Source organism: Zootoca vivipara, chromosome 2 (assembly GCF_965207765.1).
Source record: "Zootoca vivipara chromosome 2, rZooViv2.hap1.1, whole genome shotgun sequence".
Taxonomy (NCBI): Eukaryota; Metazoa; Chordata; class Lepidosauria; order Squamata; family Lacertidae; genus Zootoca; species Zootoca vivipara.
In genome coordinates, this window is record NC_142584.1 from 111,422,453 (window position 1) to 111,439,415 (window position 16,963).

Below are 16,963 nucleotides of genomic sequence, written 5' to 3' on the forward strand. Positions count from 1 at the left end.
TTCCCATTACCCCAGCAACTGATGTTACCCGTCTACTCAACAGGCTAAAGCCAGAGTCACCACAAATCTAGCTATCTACAAATGCATATCTGTGAACAGACTTACTAGGAAGTAAGTTCTGGCTTTGCCACCGGTCTTAGGATTGGGTTATTAAGACTGAGAATCATCCCTGCCTGTGCCATGGCAACCCACAGTCATCACAATTGCTGCCAATGTCACAGCAGACCCAGATGGTAGAGCATGAGACTCTTAATCTCAGGGTCGTGGGAGCAAAGGAAACTCAGCTTCCTCTGCTGCTGTTGTTTCTAGGCGCATTGGGGGGGGGGGTGTCTCTCATTCTGGGCAGCACAAGCAAGACAATGTCTCAGCCTTCCTCAACCTGGTTTTCCCTTGCCAGACAATTTTGGACTACAACTCCCATCATTCCTGACCATTGACCATGTGGGCTGGAACTGATGAGAATTGTGGTTTAAAATGTCTGAAGGGCACCGGATTGGGAATGCCAACACTCATTTTTAAAGCAGATTGTGGCTGCGATGCTATATATAAGGGTTTGCCAATTCGGTGACTTCCTGGTGTTGTTGGACTCTAACCGCCATCAGCCTCTGTCAGCATGAACAACAGCCAGGAAAGGTGGGAGCTGGAGTTCAGTAACTTATTTAGAGCACTCGCTATGCAGTTCTACATACTTACCTTGGGAGTTCAGCTGGGCTTATTTTTGAATACACATGTAAAAGATTGCACTATACGGACTGAAAAGTAATACATTGGGGTTTTGTCTCCCCTCTTCTGCAGTGGCTCCAGCAGATTTTGGGTACCTGCAAGATGTGTTACCACCCCTGTATGATATGTACATCAGAAGTGTTGTACACACCTTCGAATTCTTGACATTAAACTAGGCTGGAATGTTAGTTTCTTCCTCCTGTCTATATCGGTGAAACTGAAGCCTGTGATGCTGGCTGGCTTGGTGGCCGGGAATGGTTCTGATTTCTCGGGGAACTAAACAATTTGCCATCCAACTTCCGGAAGGGAATGGACAATTGTCAGTTGGGCTAGGAGCTTCATACAGAGTCTGACAGAGGTCTGTTCTGCCTCCAGCATTGGAGGTAGTATGCCTTTGAATATAAGTTGCTGGGAATCACAGGTGGGGAGAGGGCTGTTGTGTTCATGCCCAACTTTCAGGCTTCCCAGGGGCATATATTTTTGCCACTGTGAGAACAGGATGCTGGACTAGATGGGCCTTTGGTTTGATCCAGCAGGGATCCTCTTTGTGTTATTATTGGGGGAAAGTCCAGTCAAACAGTCCCAAGATGCAGGAAACACAGGGAAAAGGTGGCTAAAAGAAGGATGCAGAGAAGGGAATGGAGTGAGAAAGAGGAACCTTGAGGAAGGGTAGGCAGCTGTTGGGAAAACTCAATGCAGGAAGGGCATTGAAGCTAGGAAGTTAAATGAGATAGGACTCTGGAGAAATTTTACAGAGCATGAAATCAGGAAAAAGGAGGCATGCAAGGGACATGACTGAAGGGAGTGTATCATTGTGTCTACAGCAGACACCCTTAGCCTGGAACCCTCCAGATGCTATTGGACCTCAACTCTCCTCAGCTCCAGCCAACATAGTTAAAGGTCAGGGATGGTGGGATTTGTAGACCAAAACATCTGGGAGGGCAGCAGAGTCTGCACCAGGGATGGGAAACCTGTGGCCCTCCAGGTGTTGCTGAACTACAGCTCCCATAATCCCTGGCTACTAGCCCTGCTGGCTGGGGCTGATGAGAATTGGAGCCCAAAAACATCTGGAGAGCCACATGTCCCCCATCCTTGGTCTGGTGAGGGCAGGTTAAACATGGCATAGGAGATCCATAGCTTGAATCTCCTGACTTCCCTGGGGAAGGGTTTTTAATTCTTTCCCCTGTTATTTTGCCCAGTCACAGTCACCCTCTGAAGCTGACATTTGGTCTCCTTTGGGACAGGTGACTGTGGATAAAAACAGTACAGCTACAATATAGATACCTGTCTTTACCCACACCCCAACCTGGGCTAGCAGCAGCTGGGTGGGGGGTGGAATTTGGTTGGAAAAACGGCACTAGGAGCAAGGGCCAAGCCCTTATTCTCCAGACACTAATACCGTATCCCCATCCAAATTGTCCCCTCTCTGAGGCTGGCTGCTTATGCATGTTTTAACGTAAGGTGATCCAATGGTCTCCTGTGTGACATGTAGCTTCTCCCCCACTCACCCTGAAATTCTGCCAATCATGGCGTCTTTTACTGCAATGTTGGGCGCTAGAAACATCAAGGGCCCAATGAGGGTCATAAAGCAGAATGTGTGTGTAGCTGAATTTAACACATTGATTTGAGGGAACCAGCCAACTCCTTGGGCTGCATACTTTTTATGGATTGGAATAGATTTTGACATACCTAACGCTGCATAGGAACCAGGTTGTGGATGCGGCTGCCAGAATCCACCAATGTTTGCTTGGAAAGTGTGAGTAAATATGGAAGTCTTTCACTATTTGGGGAGTGCAAGGCTTCCCACATCTGCAGTAGAGAAAGGGGAAATGCGAGACAGAGAAACTGAGGAATAATATGCCATGATTGCACTTACATGGATTTAAATAAGGTATTATGTTGTGTGTGTTAACATTCAAAAAATCCATCTGGGATTGTTAGCATATAAATGTGAAATGTCAACATTTATCATATGTTGGATAGTCATAAAATTATAGAATAATTCAGGCTCCAGTCGCATGCATACTTACTTGGGAGTGTGTTCCACGGAACTTTTGAGTAAGCATGCAAGGGTGTTGCACTGCCAGCCTGTCTGCAGGTGCCACTCGGAGGATTCTCTCCGCAACCTTTCAATGCACCTTTCGTCACAAACCTAAGCACACTTTTGCTAGTGCAGCATTAGCCAACCCGGTGCCCTCCTGATGTTGTTGGACTGCAACTCCCATCATAACCAGCCGTTGCTGCTGGGCCCAAGGTAAGCCCAGCTTGGGCTGTGTACATTTAAAGCACATTTTACACACACACACACACACACACACACACACCCTCCCAAGATTCCTGGAAATCGTAGTTTGTTAAGGGTGCTGGGAATTGCAGTTGTGAGGGGCAAACTACAATTCCCACACTGGGAGCCTGTGTGGTGTAGTGGTTAAGAGCGGTAGACTCGTAATCTGGGGAACCGGTTTCACATCTCCGCTCCTCCACCTGCAGCTGCTGGGTGACCTTGGGCTAGTCACACTTCTCTGAAGTCTCTCAGCCCCACCCACCTCACAGAGTGTTTGTTGTGGGGGAGGAGGGGAAAAGGAGATTGTTAGCCGCTTTGAGACTCCTTCGGGTAGTGATAAAGCGGGATATCAAATCCAAACTCTTCTTCTTCTTCTTCTTCTTCTTCTTCTTCTTCTTCTTCTTCTTCTTCGGGGAGCAGGGGACATGCTATAAGTGTGATGCAGCAGCTAAAAAAGCCAATGCAATTCTGGGCTGCATCAATAGGAGTATAGCATCTAGATCAAGGGAAGTAATAGTACCACTGTATTCTGCTCTGGTCAGACCTCACCTGGAGTACTGTGTCCAGTTCTGGGCACCACAGTTCAAGGAGGATACTGACAAGCTGGAACGTGTCCAGAAGAGGGCAACCAAAATGGTCAAAGGCCTGGAAACAATGCCTTATGAGGAACGGTTTAGGGAGCTGGGTATGTTTAGTCTGGAGAAGAGAAGGTTAAGGGGTGATATGATAGCCATGTTCAAATATATGAAAGGATGTAATATGGAGGAGGGAGAAAGGTTGTTTTCTGCTGCTCCAGAGAAGCGGACACGGAGCAATGGATTCAAACTTCAAGAAAGAAGATTCCACCTAAACATTAGGAAGAACTTCCTGACAGTAAGAGCTGTTCGGCAGTGGAATTTGCTACCAAGGAGTGTGGTGGCGTCTCCTTCTTTGGAGGTCTTTAAGCAGAGGCTTGACAGCCATATGTCAAGAATGCTTTGATGGTGTTTCCTGCTTGGCAGGGGGTTGGACTGGATGGCCCTTGTGGTCTCTTCCAACTCTAGGATTCTATGATTCTAAGAACATAAGAACTCTGCTGGTTCTTAAAGGCCTATTTAGTCCAGCATGCATTTCTCACTGGTGGCCAACCAGAGACCCACAGGAAGTCCACTGCCCAGGTGTGTTTACATGGAAGATGCATACGCAGTTCAGAGGGCTCAGGCAGGTGAAGGCTGTACTACAGAGCAAGCCCTGTTGAAGAAAAAGCCTGGGGTTGCTTTTGAGTACACAAGTGTAGGATCACGCTGTTTGGGAGCAATCCTACAAAGACAGGGCACATACACAGGACTGCATTGCTAGTCCACTGCCCTGTGAGGTTTACTCCAGAGTAAACATGCATGGGACCTATGCCCAAAAGAGACACTTACCTGAGAGTAAGCCCTAGTAGTGAACTCAAAGGGTTACCTTCTATTTTGCATGACTTTTTAAAATAAACATAAGGTTTTATTAAAGCTTTTTCACACTTTTCATGTGACACTTTGAAGATTGCTTCAATAAATCCACACACATATATATAGAGGGAATCCACATTTTATATGTGTGTGCGTGTGTGTTTAATTTGTAATTGTTGTAACCTGCCCTGGGACTTGCTGTTGGTGAAGGGAGGATACATAAGTTATTTATGTTGAAACTAACATGTTCGTTTGTACACGCGGCGAGCGGCCAATGTGCAGATAAACCTTCCCCTAAAATTCTTCAGTTTACATCCCCAACCCTACGCCCGCCCGCCCCCCCGAAAGGCATAGGCCCCTGTTAGGCATCACATCCAAAACCGACTTTCCTCCTTCCGAATAGGCATGAACCGCTCCGAAAGCTAACGGAGAGGAGACACAAACGCTCCCTTATCTTTATTCCTTTTTCCCCGCGGAAGAGAAGGAAGAGGGAAAAGAACGCTCGGTGGGGCCGGGGTGGGGGTGGGGGCGATGGCTAGCAGGAATGAATGAAGCGAGCGGATGAATGAATGGGAGCCCCGGGTGGGAGGCCGGCCGGAGGAAGAGGAGGGGTAGCGAGCCGCGAGAATGCGCGAGAAGCACCAGCATCAGAGGAAGCAAGAGAGAGAGAGAAAGAGACGGGGGGGGGGGCGCGGAGAGCGAGCACAGTGGTCACGGGGTGGGGAGGGGGAGAGGGGGGACCAAAGAGGAAGGAGCTGCTGCTATTGGCGGCTGGGGCTGCCCATCAGCTGCCCCCCACTTCCTGCCTTTCTGGCGCCCCCCCCCACCGCCCCACACTGACTCCAGCCCTGAGGAAGTAGCCCGCGCCGGTAGAGCCACCAGCAGGCAGCCGGGGCTCGAGCATCCGATTCCTTCCCCCACCCCACTTCCTCCAACAAGCCCCGACAACCCCGTCCTCTCTCCCACTTTTCCTCTTTTTTTGCAGCGCATCCCTGTAGCTGCAGCCGCTCCATCTCCTCCTCCTTCTCTTCCACCACCATGGCCTGGCCCTGGGGGCGCGGGGGGTAGCCGGGCAGGGGCCTCGAGGAGCCCCCCCACCTCCCTACTCCCCCACGAAGGGGGAGGCCCCACGCAGCCAGGTAAGGGGGTGGTGGGCAGCTGGGGTGGGGGTGGGGGTTGCTGTGGTGCAGCCGCATAGCGGGGCGGGTGGGAGAGAGGGAGTCGTCCTGCTACAAGCCCCCCTAGGAGGGGTGTGTTTTTGGGGTGGCGGTGCTATGGGGCTGGGAAAGGGTCCTCCTCTGCGACGCGAGGTATAAATCGTGTTGGGTGTCTGGGTAAGTGGGGCGGGGGCGGGGAGAGAGAGTTTTAAGGGTTGGGGTGGGAGGGGCCAAGGAAGCAGAATTTGGGGAGGATGTTTCGCAGCGGCGGAGGTAAGGTGGGCACTAAGGAGCCTTTTAATCTTGTTGGGGGGATTGTTGTAACCCGCCCTGGGAGCCGCGAAAAGCAATTGGGGGTAATAATGGTAATAGGGAAGCTTGCAAGGTGCCCAGGGTTTTTTGGGGTGGGGTGGGGGGGGTAGGCCAATTGAAAGGCTGCTGTGGGGTTATAGGGGGTGCTTGTGGTGGTGAGCAGCTGGGAGGTATAACATGGGGGGCAGGGCCCTGGCCTGGAAAGTAAGAGCCTGTGTGTGTGTAATTTTGGGGTGCCTGCAATGGGGTCTACAATATGGGGGTGATGGGAACTGGCTTCCTGAGACTGACTACTTTTTTTGGGGGGGGGTATTTTGTGCTGGGGAGAAATAGAGATTTGGGATGGGTACCAGGAGGGGGTTTCCAAGGAGTTGTTATTTTTTATTTTTGGAGGGGGAAAGTATAATGAGATGGGGCAGCTGGTTGCGAGAGGGGGGGGACTCTTGGTGAGAGGGAGCTGGAAGATATAACTTGATATGTGCCTTGGGAGGAGGGCGAGGGGCCTAGCGGAAGGGTTTCAGGGAATTTGGAAGAGCACATGGCTATGATACGGCGCAAGCGATGGGATGCTTCAGGAAGCGGGAGGTGTAATATACTGAATATACAGTCTGGGAAGGGGGCATGGGAGACACAATGCAATGCAGGCCAGCTGCCCCCAGCCAGCTGCTGTTGGCCTTCTCCTCCCAGCAGCCCCCAGCCAGCATGACCAATGGTCAGGGGTGAGGAGTGTGATAGTTTGCAAGGCACCAGGCCAGGGGAATGCTCAAGCAGGGGAAGGGAGGATCTGGTCTTCCAAACATCGCTGGGCCACAGCTTCCCTCAGCCCCTGACCATTGGTCATGCTGGCCAGGGCTGCTGGGAGTGGGAGTGTGGCTGCCATCTCCCAAACCCCCACCCCCCACCCACCCCTTGTAGAAGCTTTTTGTGAACAGGTTGTGGGTGAAAAGGGCTTGAGGCCAGGCAGACTTGCTCTTTACCGGAGAGGAAAGTCCTCATTTGGCTGCATCTGCATCGTCCATTTAAACTCCTCCTCTCCCCCCAAGAAAGGAATAATGGGGACTGTAGTTTAAGGGTCCTGAGAACCATCGTTCGGTGAGGGGTGAATTGCAGTTCCCAGAATTCTTTGGGGCAAGCCATGTTCTTTAAATGCATGGTTGTGTATGCAGCCTATTTTTTATTTTATTTTTGCTTTAGGAGCTTCTGTCTTGTTTCCCCTCCCCTGTTCTGATGATGGTGCCATTCTAGGGATTAAGAGCACCAGCCTTCAAAGGGTTTTTTATCACTTTTCTGATTGGGCCACAGTGACACACGCCTTAGTTGCTTCCCGTTTGGATTACAGCAACTTGCTCTACGTAGTGCTGCCTTTGAAAAGTGCTCAGAAACTCCCAGCTGCTTCAAAAAGCGGCAGCCAGATTGTCGGCCAGGGCTGGTTACATGGAGCAGACAACAACAGCTCCAATAGGTACCGCTCTGTTTCCGGGTTCCATGCAGAGTGCTGGTTATGACCTAGAACGCCCAGCACCGCTTGGGTCCAAGCTTTTTGAAAGACCGTGTTTCCTCATATGACCCAGCCCAGGTTCAGACTGCTTCGGGGCATGCCCTTCTCCGCATCCCACCAACCTCACAGCCCTGCTTGGTGGGGATGTGGGAGAGGGCCTTCTCGGTGGTGTCTCCCAGACTCTGGAACTCCTTTCCTAGAGAAGCCAAACTGGCTCCCTCCTTGTTGGTCTTCCACTGGCAGGTGAAAAACTTATTCCAACAGGCTTTTGGGAGCTGACTGATTTTAAGGAAAGGGCTGGTGCCATGCCATTTTTATTGTCATTATGTTTTTAGTAGGTCCTTTAAGCTACAAAGAGAGTTTTAATTCTATTAAAGTTTAATTTGGTTTTTTAATAATCCCCCCCCAAATTGTTTTAAGCTGTTTTTATTTTATCTGTAAGCCGCCTTGAGTCCCTGTTGGGGGGAAAGGTGGGGTATAAATAAATATATGATGATGATGATAATCTTTATCACATTCCTGCAGCTGCCCAGAGTGGGAGGCCTTTATTAACCCCATTTGAGCCGGTGGTGAAACAGGGGCTGAATTGCCATGGCTGGGCTAGGGACTTGAATCCAGGGCTTCCTGGATCTGGGCCTCCCACAAACGGACATGGAGCAATGGATTCAAACTACAAGAAAGAAGATTCCACCTAAACATTAGGAAGAACTTCCTGACAGTAACCCATTTCCACCACCCTTCTGAGTGATCCCCCCTCCCCATCCCCACCCCTCCCCACCCCTTCTCTACATAAGTGCCTGGAAACTTCCATTTCACTGTATCTGAAGAAGTGTGCATGCACACGAAAGCTCATACCAAAACAAAAACTTAGTTGGTCTTTAAGGTGCTACTGAAGGAATTTTTTTTATTTTACTCCTGACAGTAAGAGCTGGTCGGCAGTGGAATTTGCTACCAAGGAGTGTGGTGGAGTCTCCTTCTTTGGAGGTCTTTAAGCAGAGGCTTGACGGCCATCTGTCAGGAATGCTTTGATGGTGTTTCCTGCTTGGCAGGGGGTTGGACTGGCTGGCCCTTGTGGTCTCTTCCAACTCTATGATTCTATGAGTATTTGAAAACTGAATTGGTGAGGCCGTCCTGAGTTTTCATGTTTGTAAAAGACCAGGAAGTCTGGGGTCTTGGCAGAGGTATTCCGGAATGAAAGGTCTGTGTGCACAACCTTGTGTCATCTCCGTTATGGTACTTTCTGCATATATTTTTTTTGGGGGGGGGGTTTGCAGTGGCTGCACTGCAAAGGTGGGGAGAAAGTGGTCACAATGCTCAACTGTCTACATACTGCTGTTTTGACTCTTCAGAGTGCTTCTCATTGCATTATTTCAGCAACCCTTGCAACAACTCCCCAGGGAATTTAGGTGGTGGGACTCAACTTCCACCAACGCCAGCCAGTATGGCCAATGTTCAGGATTTTGGGGTGGGTTTTCCGCTAAGTTCTGCTTAATGCACATTCACAGCTTGGAATTAAAGCACTTACAATACCACTTTACCCAAAGAACTCTGCTGTTTGTAGAGGGTGCTGAGAATTGTTAGGAGACCCCTGTTCCAGAGCCACGGTTGCCAGAGAGGTTGAACAATTCCTCTTCACAGGAAGCTTGGGATACAGTAGCTCTGTGAGGGGAGGGGAATAGCAGCGTGTATCTTAACAATGCCTGACACCCTTCATTAACAACACTTCCCAGGATTCCCTGGGAAGCCGTGATTTAAGTTAAACGTTTGAACATCTCCATTGGAAGAGCTTTCCACAAGACTGGGCCCATAACACTGAAGGCTTGATTGTTGACAACCAGAGTATGGTTCATAGAATTGTAGAGTTGGAAGGATACCCCAAGGGGCCATCTAGTCCAACCCCCCCTGCAGTGCAGGAATCTAATTTTATCAAGATTTTTGACACCATTGTTCTGTAGGATAATTGACCGGCAACCTCTTAGGCCTTGCCTGATGCCATCTTGATGCTGAGCAAACCCAGTAGCGGTGGTGTGGAGATTTCTGGGTGACAGGTTGGCGCTAAGCATCTCTATCGGGCAACCTGTTTTTTTGCACCGCAAAAGATGCATGCCTTTTGCTCCTGCGCTGTGGCACAAATCATGGGCACCTTGCTGGGCATTTTAGACCTCCATCACATCAGGCCAACCAAGTGGAGCTCACAGACCACAGTTTAGAACAGGCATCCCCAAACTTCGGCCCTCCAGATGTTTTGGACTACAATTCCCATCATCCCTGACCACTGGTCCTGTTAGCTAGGGATCATGGGAGTTGTAGGCCAAAGCATCTGGAGGGCCATAGTTTGGGGATGCCTGGTTTAGAACCTCTGCCTTAGTCCATGGTTATACCATTTCCATTTTCACCGCGTGTGTTTCTCTTCCTTGCACACTGAGACAAGTGAATTATTTTCAGAGCAAGTTACAATCAAGCAATGTCGTTGAGATCATAGAATCGTAGCGTTGGAAGGGACCCAAGGGTCATCTAGTCCAACCCCCGGCATATGGACATTCTGTTGTGGCAACCACATCCTAGGTTTAAGGGGCTGTTTGGCGCCTAGATTATATATCTGAGTTTCTAACACTGTTCCTGATAGAGGTCTTTGCGCATTAAGTGAGTGTCTTTGCACAGGGTGGTGGGAAAGGCTTTTTGGGGGGTTATAAAGTGTTGGGTCAGAAGAGGAAACGGGGAAGGCCGTAGGCCAGTAGCAGGACATCTGCTTTGCATGTAGACGGTCCCAGGTTCAATCTCCAGGAGAAGACCCTCCCTGAAAGCCCAGAGAGCCAAGGTAGAAAATGCGAAGCTAGATAGGAACAATGGCGTGACTTGGCATAAGGCAAATGGCATCAGCTCCTAAACCGGAGAGAGAAGCCTTTCAAATTATGATAAATATTTGGCATCTGTCTGTCTTGGGAAACAATGGAAGAGTGCGCCTTTGGAAGCGAAGTCAAAACTGTTGGAAAGTACCAGCACCTGCTGTAGCTGTAGAGACTGATATGGGAGAGACATGTTTTGTTGCAGCCAGGGCAGATGAAGGCGTCCGGTTTTGCTGTTACATATGCACCAGGTTGGCATTTCTTCTCTCTGCGCTCCTCCCAGGGGTCATTCCACTGGTCGCTGCTACGGATGCATGGTCTGTCGTCTGCAAGGGATTCCCACATGGTGGGGTCGACGTCGGCAGCCTTCGTGTCACATTTGCAGACATCTTTGTATCGCAGAGTTTGTCTGCCAGTGGACCGGGTGCCTCAAGCCAGCTCCCCGCAGAGCACATCCTTGGGGGATCCTGCCATCTTCCATTCTGTGCACATGTCCAAGCCAGCGTAGACATTGCCAAGACAGGAGTGTAGATTTTGTAGCAGAGTGACATTTTCTACTCCTTTGGGACTGGCTGAAGAGCACCAGTGTCCTTTGTCATCGGTCCTTCTGTGCAGCAGTGAAGATAACCTACTGTTTTACAATATCCAGGCTTCGGGACAAGAAATTTAGGGTAGTTGCGGTGAACATTCCAAAGGGCTCAAATTACCTTCTTAGTTTGGCAGATGCTGTGGACGTGGTAGCAAGCTTTTGAGTCACACAGAAGCCTTCTTCAGATAAGGGCCAGGAAGCCTGCTGTGGGCATAACTGGAATATTTCACACGCTTTCACAGGGCTAGTCACAGCGCTATCTTGCTTTGCCGAAGGGTTTGGTTCAGGCCATGAACGTACTGTACTGTACTGTACTGTACTGTACTGTACTGTACTGTAAGGGTGTGTGTGGAAGATAATTACAAGTTCAGTTTCCCTATGCATTAGTTAGCTCTTGAAACTCTTATCAGTGGCTGTAATGCAGTTAAGATGGCTGAAAGGAGATTGCTCTACTACACACACCCTGACTTTATACTTTCAATAGATCCTTCTGCTCAAGCAAGCCTTAATTTCTGAGGGTCATTTTTGCGAGGGAGGAGAGAGAAATGGAGAGCGCCTCTCTCTCTCTGTGGCTTCCTTCCAAGCACTGTTGTCACAGATTGCTCCATTATCCCTTGCTCCTAAGACTGGCCATTGCGGGGTTGAGATGGCATCATCATTCAAGGGACTGGATGCAAACCCACACCTGTAATGGTAAGTGCAAAAGTGGTTTGTTTGTTTTTTAAATGAGTTGTTCTTCCAGGCTGATTGACACAGCATGCACACAGGTGTGATCTTATGGAGGTGGCAGTGAGGAATACTTTGTCCATAAGATCTGGGCATCCTTTATTCCTGCATCGACCAGCAGACAGCCCATTTGAACCAGTTGTGGATAGTGCCTCGGCTCCCCCGGGAGGCAAAGGGAGACTAAATGACTACCAGGCTCAAAAAAAAGAAAGAAAGAAAAAGCAGGTTTCGCTGGGTCAAGTTCATTTTGTTGAATTAATTAAACTAAACAGTTTCAATTGAATAAATGCAAATAATTGTTGCTGTTTTGAACTTGATGTGTTGTTATCTTCCATAGCGTGCTGTGCAAACTACAGTTCCAAATAATGCTTTTTATTAGGGTAGGGGGCACCGGGGGCACGTTTATAGAACCGTGGAAGTGGCAATCGGAAAAAGTTCAGAAACCACTGATTTAAACTTTGGCTGAGAGCGGAACCTGCCTTTCCCAGGAGGTTATCCATAGCTGCAACCTGGGCATATTTTGGAACTGTTCAGCTAGGGACAGTGGTATCAAAGGCATGCTGCTTTATTTTTTTTTCTTTTGAACTCTTAATCTCAGGGTTGTGTGTTTGAGCACCATGTTGGGCGAAAGATTCCTGCATTGCAGGGAGTTGGACCAGATATTCCTTGTGGTCCCCTCCTATTCTACAATTCTAGGCTTCTCAGAGATGCTGGAAACGATGGATTTTTGTTGTATACATTAGCCCAGTGTGTTTTGGCTCAAGTGAGCCTCCTTCAGCGGCTTAACGTAATTTTCGCTGAAAAGGAAGGGGAAATGTCAGTGCTTCTTATGGAGCGAAGGCACTGGACGGCAGCGGGGTCCCTCTGCTGCTGGAGCCATGGCACACAGTGGCAGCTGTGTGCGGCTCCCACTCAAGCTTGCTTTTCAGCGAACTGGGAGAAGGGATGGATGGGAGCCCCGTCCGTCCCTCCTCCCGGTTCGCTGAAAAGTGAGACCCGCTTTCACGCTCTGCGTGGCTCTCGCTAGCAGCCTCCCCTTTCCCCTGTAGCCCCGGGAAGGTTTGGGAGCAGTGGGCAGGCTGTTCGCCGTTGCCCCGCGCTCAGAATATTTTTTTTTCTTGTTTTCCTGCTCTAAAAACTAGGTGTGTCTTATGGTCAGGTGCGTCTTATGGAGCGAAATATATCTTGCCCTGTAAGGTCTCTTAAAATTAGAATCATAGAATCATAGAGTTGGAAGAGACCACAAGGGCCATCCAGTCCAACTCCCTGCGAAGCAGGAAACATCAAAGCATTCTTGACATATGCCTGCCAAAGCCCCTGCTTAAAGACCTCCAAAGAAGGAGACTCCACCACACTCCTTGGTAGCAAATTCCACTGCCGAACAGCTCTTACTGTCAGGAAATTCTTCCTAATGTTTAGGTGGAATATTCTTTCTTGAAGTTTGAATCTATTGCTCTGTGTCCGCTTCTCTGGAGCAGCAGAAAATTGGATGGTCCTTGAGCAGCTTTCAAAGAAACAAGCGAGATAAGCCCCTGGAGAAAGCTCGCTGCAGCTGTTGGGTTAATATAATTACGGTAATAGCTGATACGTCCTCTGTTTTGAGGACCATATATATATTGAATAGATTTTTTTGGAACTGGGAGATGGAATAAAGGCATGCTTCGTCCACTCCATGCACCCATCAGTATTCATCCTGCAAAACAAAACAAAACAAAACCCCGTTACAATCCACTGGGTTCCTGTGCTGGGAGAAGGACAGAGAGCTTCACCCTCTCCCTGCCATCTTCCTCTAGCCCCACTTACTTGCCTGCACACAATTCCTTGTTGCCAGACTACAAGGCTGCTTTTCTCCTTTGGCGAGAAGTGGGGGGCGGCTGAGAAGTTTGCAGCCTAAGCAGAACAGGGTTAGGCTTGTACGGAGGCCAAGAACGTCTCTGTGGTTTTAATTGTTCTACTTTGTGACTCGTCCTTTCTTACATTAGAACGTGCGACTTAACAACCCCCAGTTTCGCTTAGATGCCTGTTTGGGCTGCCTATATTAATGCCTACATTCAAAGCAGGATTGATGGAATGTCCTTATGTTCATTGTCAGTTGGCAATTGATTTTTGCTTTTCTGTTTGCTTAAAATTATTTCCCCTCCCACTTTTAAAAACTGCAATCGTAAGTAAATTCTTGGGGAGTGATTTTCACTTGCTGTGTGAGCCAACACCCATGCATGTTTTTTTGTGTACACACACAGACACACATACAAAAATTAATTTCATTAAAACTCTTTAGTCCTGCACCTTCCATCAATAGCTGGCTGTGGCTGATGGGAGTTGTAGTCCAATACAACGGGAGGGCACCAGGTTGGGGAAGGCTTTCTTAAGGAGAGCTGCTATAGTGTGGTTAGAACAGGGATGCGAGCCTGTGGCCCTCCAGATGTTGTAAAACCCCAGCTCTCATCAGTCCAAGCCCGTTTGGCCAATGGTCAGGGATGATGGGAGTTGTAGTCCAGCAGCAGACCGTAGGGCCACTCAAGTTCCTCATCCATGGGTTAGGTAGGATGTTGGACTAGGAATGGCTGGAATGCTTCCTGGCTGACTGATCTCACTACCTGACCAACCTCACAGGGTTGTTGTGAGGATGAAATGGGAAGAGGGAAGAAACTTTGAACTCTTTGGAAGAAAAGTGAAAAATAGAAATTACTGTTTTTATCATTCTCTTTAATAGTGAACGCAGGTGGTCAGATAACTATTGGATTTTTTGGGGGAAGGGTCACATATGAATCAGAGAGAAGTTTTAGTTGCAGTTTTAAGTTTTGTTTATCATTGCATCTAGGGCTGGGGATTTAATCAGATTGCCGTGTTTAATGGTATGATTGAGCATATTAAGGGTTAGGAAGAGTGAGTTTATTTTTATTTTTTGCTTAGTTATGCTATTTTAAAATGTGTGGTTTTTACTGAACTTTGTTTGAGTTGATTTTTATTTATTATTTAAGATGATGCCCTGTTTAGCTGTCCGTTGCGGTCTATAATGTAGACTTTTTCTGATTTTTTTGTTGTACTTAAGCATTGTGATTTAAGATATGTTGTAAAACACTTAATGATTTTTGAAATGTGGTGCGCAGTCTAAAAAAAAACCAAACAATTTTTATTTATTTTTTGGCCTTGTAACGCTGTCTGTGGGAAATGGTTTCTTGAGCTTTTTGGTTTTGTGGAACTTCTAGTCATATTTTGAATTGTGGTAGGTGGCAATGTGTTTTTTAAAAATGTATTGCCCTTTTAAAATGCTCCCCACTGCAAAAGTATTTTTTAAAGAAATGGTTAAGGACGTTTTCACATCTCTAGGCATTTGTGTCCTAAAGTATTATTTGCTCTGCAGTTTTAAATTATATTGCTGCTGGTTGCTGCACTTTATTTATTGGTTTAAACCACTGTCTTGTTATGTGAGTGTGGTGTTTTGTCATAATTATTGTAAGGAAATAAAATGGAAAGCTTGGGTGACGGCTCTTAATTAGGGTCTTATGGCATGGTTGCCATATATATCAGGGCACTTGTCCTCTTTATGTTATTGCAGGGTGGGCACTTTTAGTCAAGTGGAAAGAACCCCCTCGGACTCTCCTTTCTTGGAGATTTTTAAGCAGAGTTTTGGTAGCCATCTGTCAGGGATGTGCTGAGAAGTCAAATACGTTCTGCAATGTTGCCGTTAAACCTCTGGTCGATGACCTTTGGGGTCCCTTCCAACTCTACAATTCTATGTTTCTAAGTAACGCTTTTTTAAATCTTTCAGATGTGTTTTAAGTTTTGTTAGTCACTGTGAGAATTTTTTGTAGCAAGCGACAAAGAAATACAAGGATAATGTTTGAGTTTGACCTCTTTTGTGTCATCTGGCTTCTGTCTCTGTATTACTGCATTTGCCTTCCCCATCTCTGCTTTTCATCCCACTACCAAGTGAGGGGGGGAGAATCTAGATTGTAATCTCCTCAGGGCAGGGACCTCTCTCTTTCTGGTTTATGTTAATCCTGCAAGTATCATGTTGTAAGATGGTGTTAAGTAGCATTCTGTGAGGCCACATCCACACCATTTATTTAAAGCACTGTGGTACCACTCAAAACATTCATGGCTTCCCCCAAAGAATTCTGGGAACTGTAGTTTAAGGGTGCAGAGAGTTGTTGGGAGACCTCATTCTCCTCCCAGAGCTATAATCCCCAGAGTTCCCTGGGAAGACTGGTTGTTAAACTACTCTGGGAGGGAAATAGGGGTCTCCTAGCAACCAAAGCTCTCCATATGCTATTGGCCTACAGCTCCAATCATCTCTGAGGGCTGCTCAGGCTAGCTGGGGTTGATGGGAGTTGTAGTTCAGGACACCTGGGGGAAACCAAGTTGGGGAAGGCTGATAGGCTCTCTCCGGCAGTGGATCTCCAGGGTCCTGGCAGGTGGTGGGCAAGACCCCTTTCCGCTTCCACGAAAGCCACTTCACTGGAAAATTTCCAGGGATTTATTGTGGGGTTTTTGGTGTGCAAAACCTGCCCACTTCTTCTGGGTCATGAGCAGCGTTAGAAACTCAGATAAATAAGCCAGGTGCCAAGTGGCTGCTTAAACCAGGGTTACGGTCGCCAAAACAGACAGCTTTTGGGTTCCTGAAATTCATTCTGATTGTGCACTTAAAATATCACGGATAGAATTCTACAGGATGTGGCATTAGTGTGAGAAAACAGTCCCCAGGCATGCACTTCCAGGTGGTGGAGATGTCAGGCATCATCCTGGCGCCCAGACAACTTCACTTGGTCACAAGTGGCCAATAGCCAGGTGCAAAATGCACCTGGTAAATTTCAAATGCTGGCATGAGCCTGCTCCCCATGGAGGTGCAAGAAGATCCCTTGTTGCTTCCTGAAAGATCTGACACATAGGCATGTTGCTGGGGTGTGTTTGTGTGTGTGTGTGTGTGTGTGTGCATGCAAAAATTCCAGATCTGGAAACTGTCCAGCAGAGAAACCTCCAATTTACAGTAGGTCATATTTTATGAGTGCTGCTATTAGCAATTATTTCCCGCTAGCAATGGTTAAGATTACTGTCATTAGCACCCAACCGCAAAATCCTTTTCAACACTCGTGGTGTCGGGCACCTCCCCTCTCTTGCAACCATCCTGGGAGGCAAAGTTATTAAGAGTATTGGGTTGTTTTTTTCCCCAGTATCACTGAGGCAGGTAGAGCAGAAGGGAGGTTGTTGTTGTTGTTTATTGAATTTATTTACTGCCGTATACCTGGAGCTCTCAGGGCTACTCTGTTCTAAAAAAAAACACTGCATAAAATGCCTGAGCTTTGACCAGACAGTTTGTTTCCTGTGGTTTTTTCCGGCGACCTGCTGGCTGGGATATGGTTCCATGAAATGCCAGGATGCTGTGGGTGTCCTTGTG

General features: G+C 47.9%; 1 protein-coding gene across 2 annotated transcripts in view; it reads left to right on the top strand.

Annotated features, from left to right (window-relative positions):
* The first annotated feature begins 5,168 nt into the window (after window positions 1-5,168).
* AGPAT1 (1-acylglycerol-3-phosphate O-acyltransferase 1) overlaps window positions 5,169-16,963 on the top strand; it is a 41,411-nt gene continuing 29,616 nt past the window's right edge. The window contains exon 1 of one of the 2 annotated variants that reach the window (XM_035107096.3): window positions 5,169-5,576. Coding sequence is in view for 1 of the 2 variants with exons in the window: in XM_088663636.1 (XP_088519762.1) it covers window positions 11,385-11,532 (148 nt within the window). In the remaining variant the exon portion in view is untranslated. Of the gene's footprint in view, window positions 5,577-11,066; window positions 11,533-16,963 lie in introns of those variants that run through there. The other variant, XM_088663636.1, reaches the window with a different exon arrangement.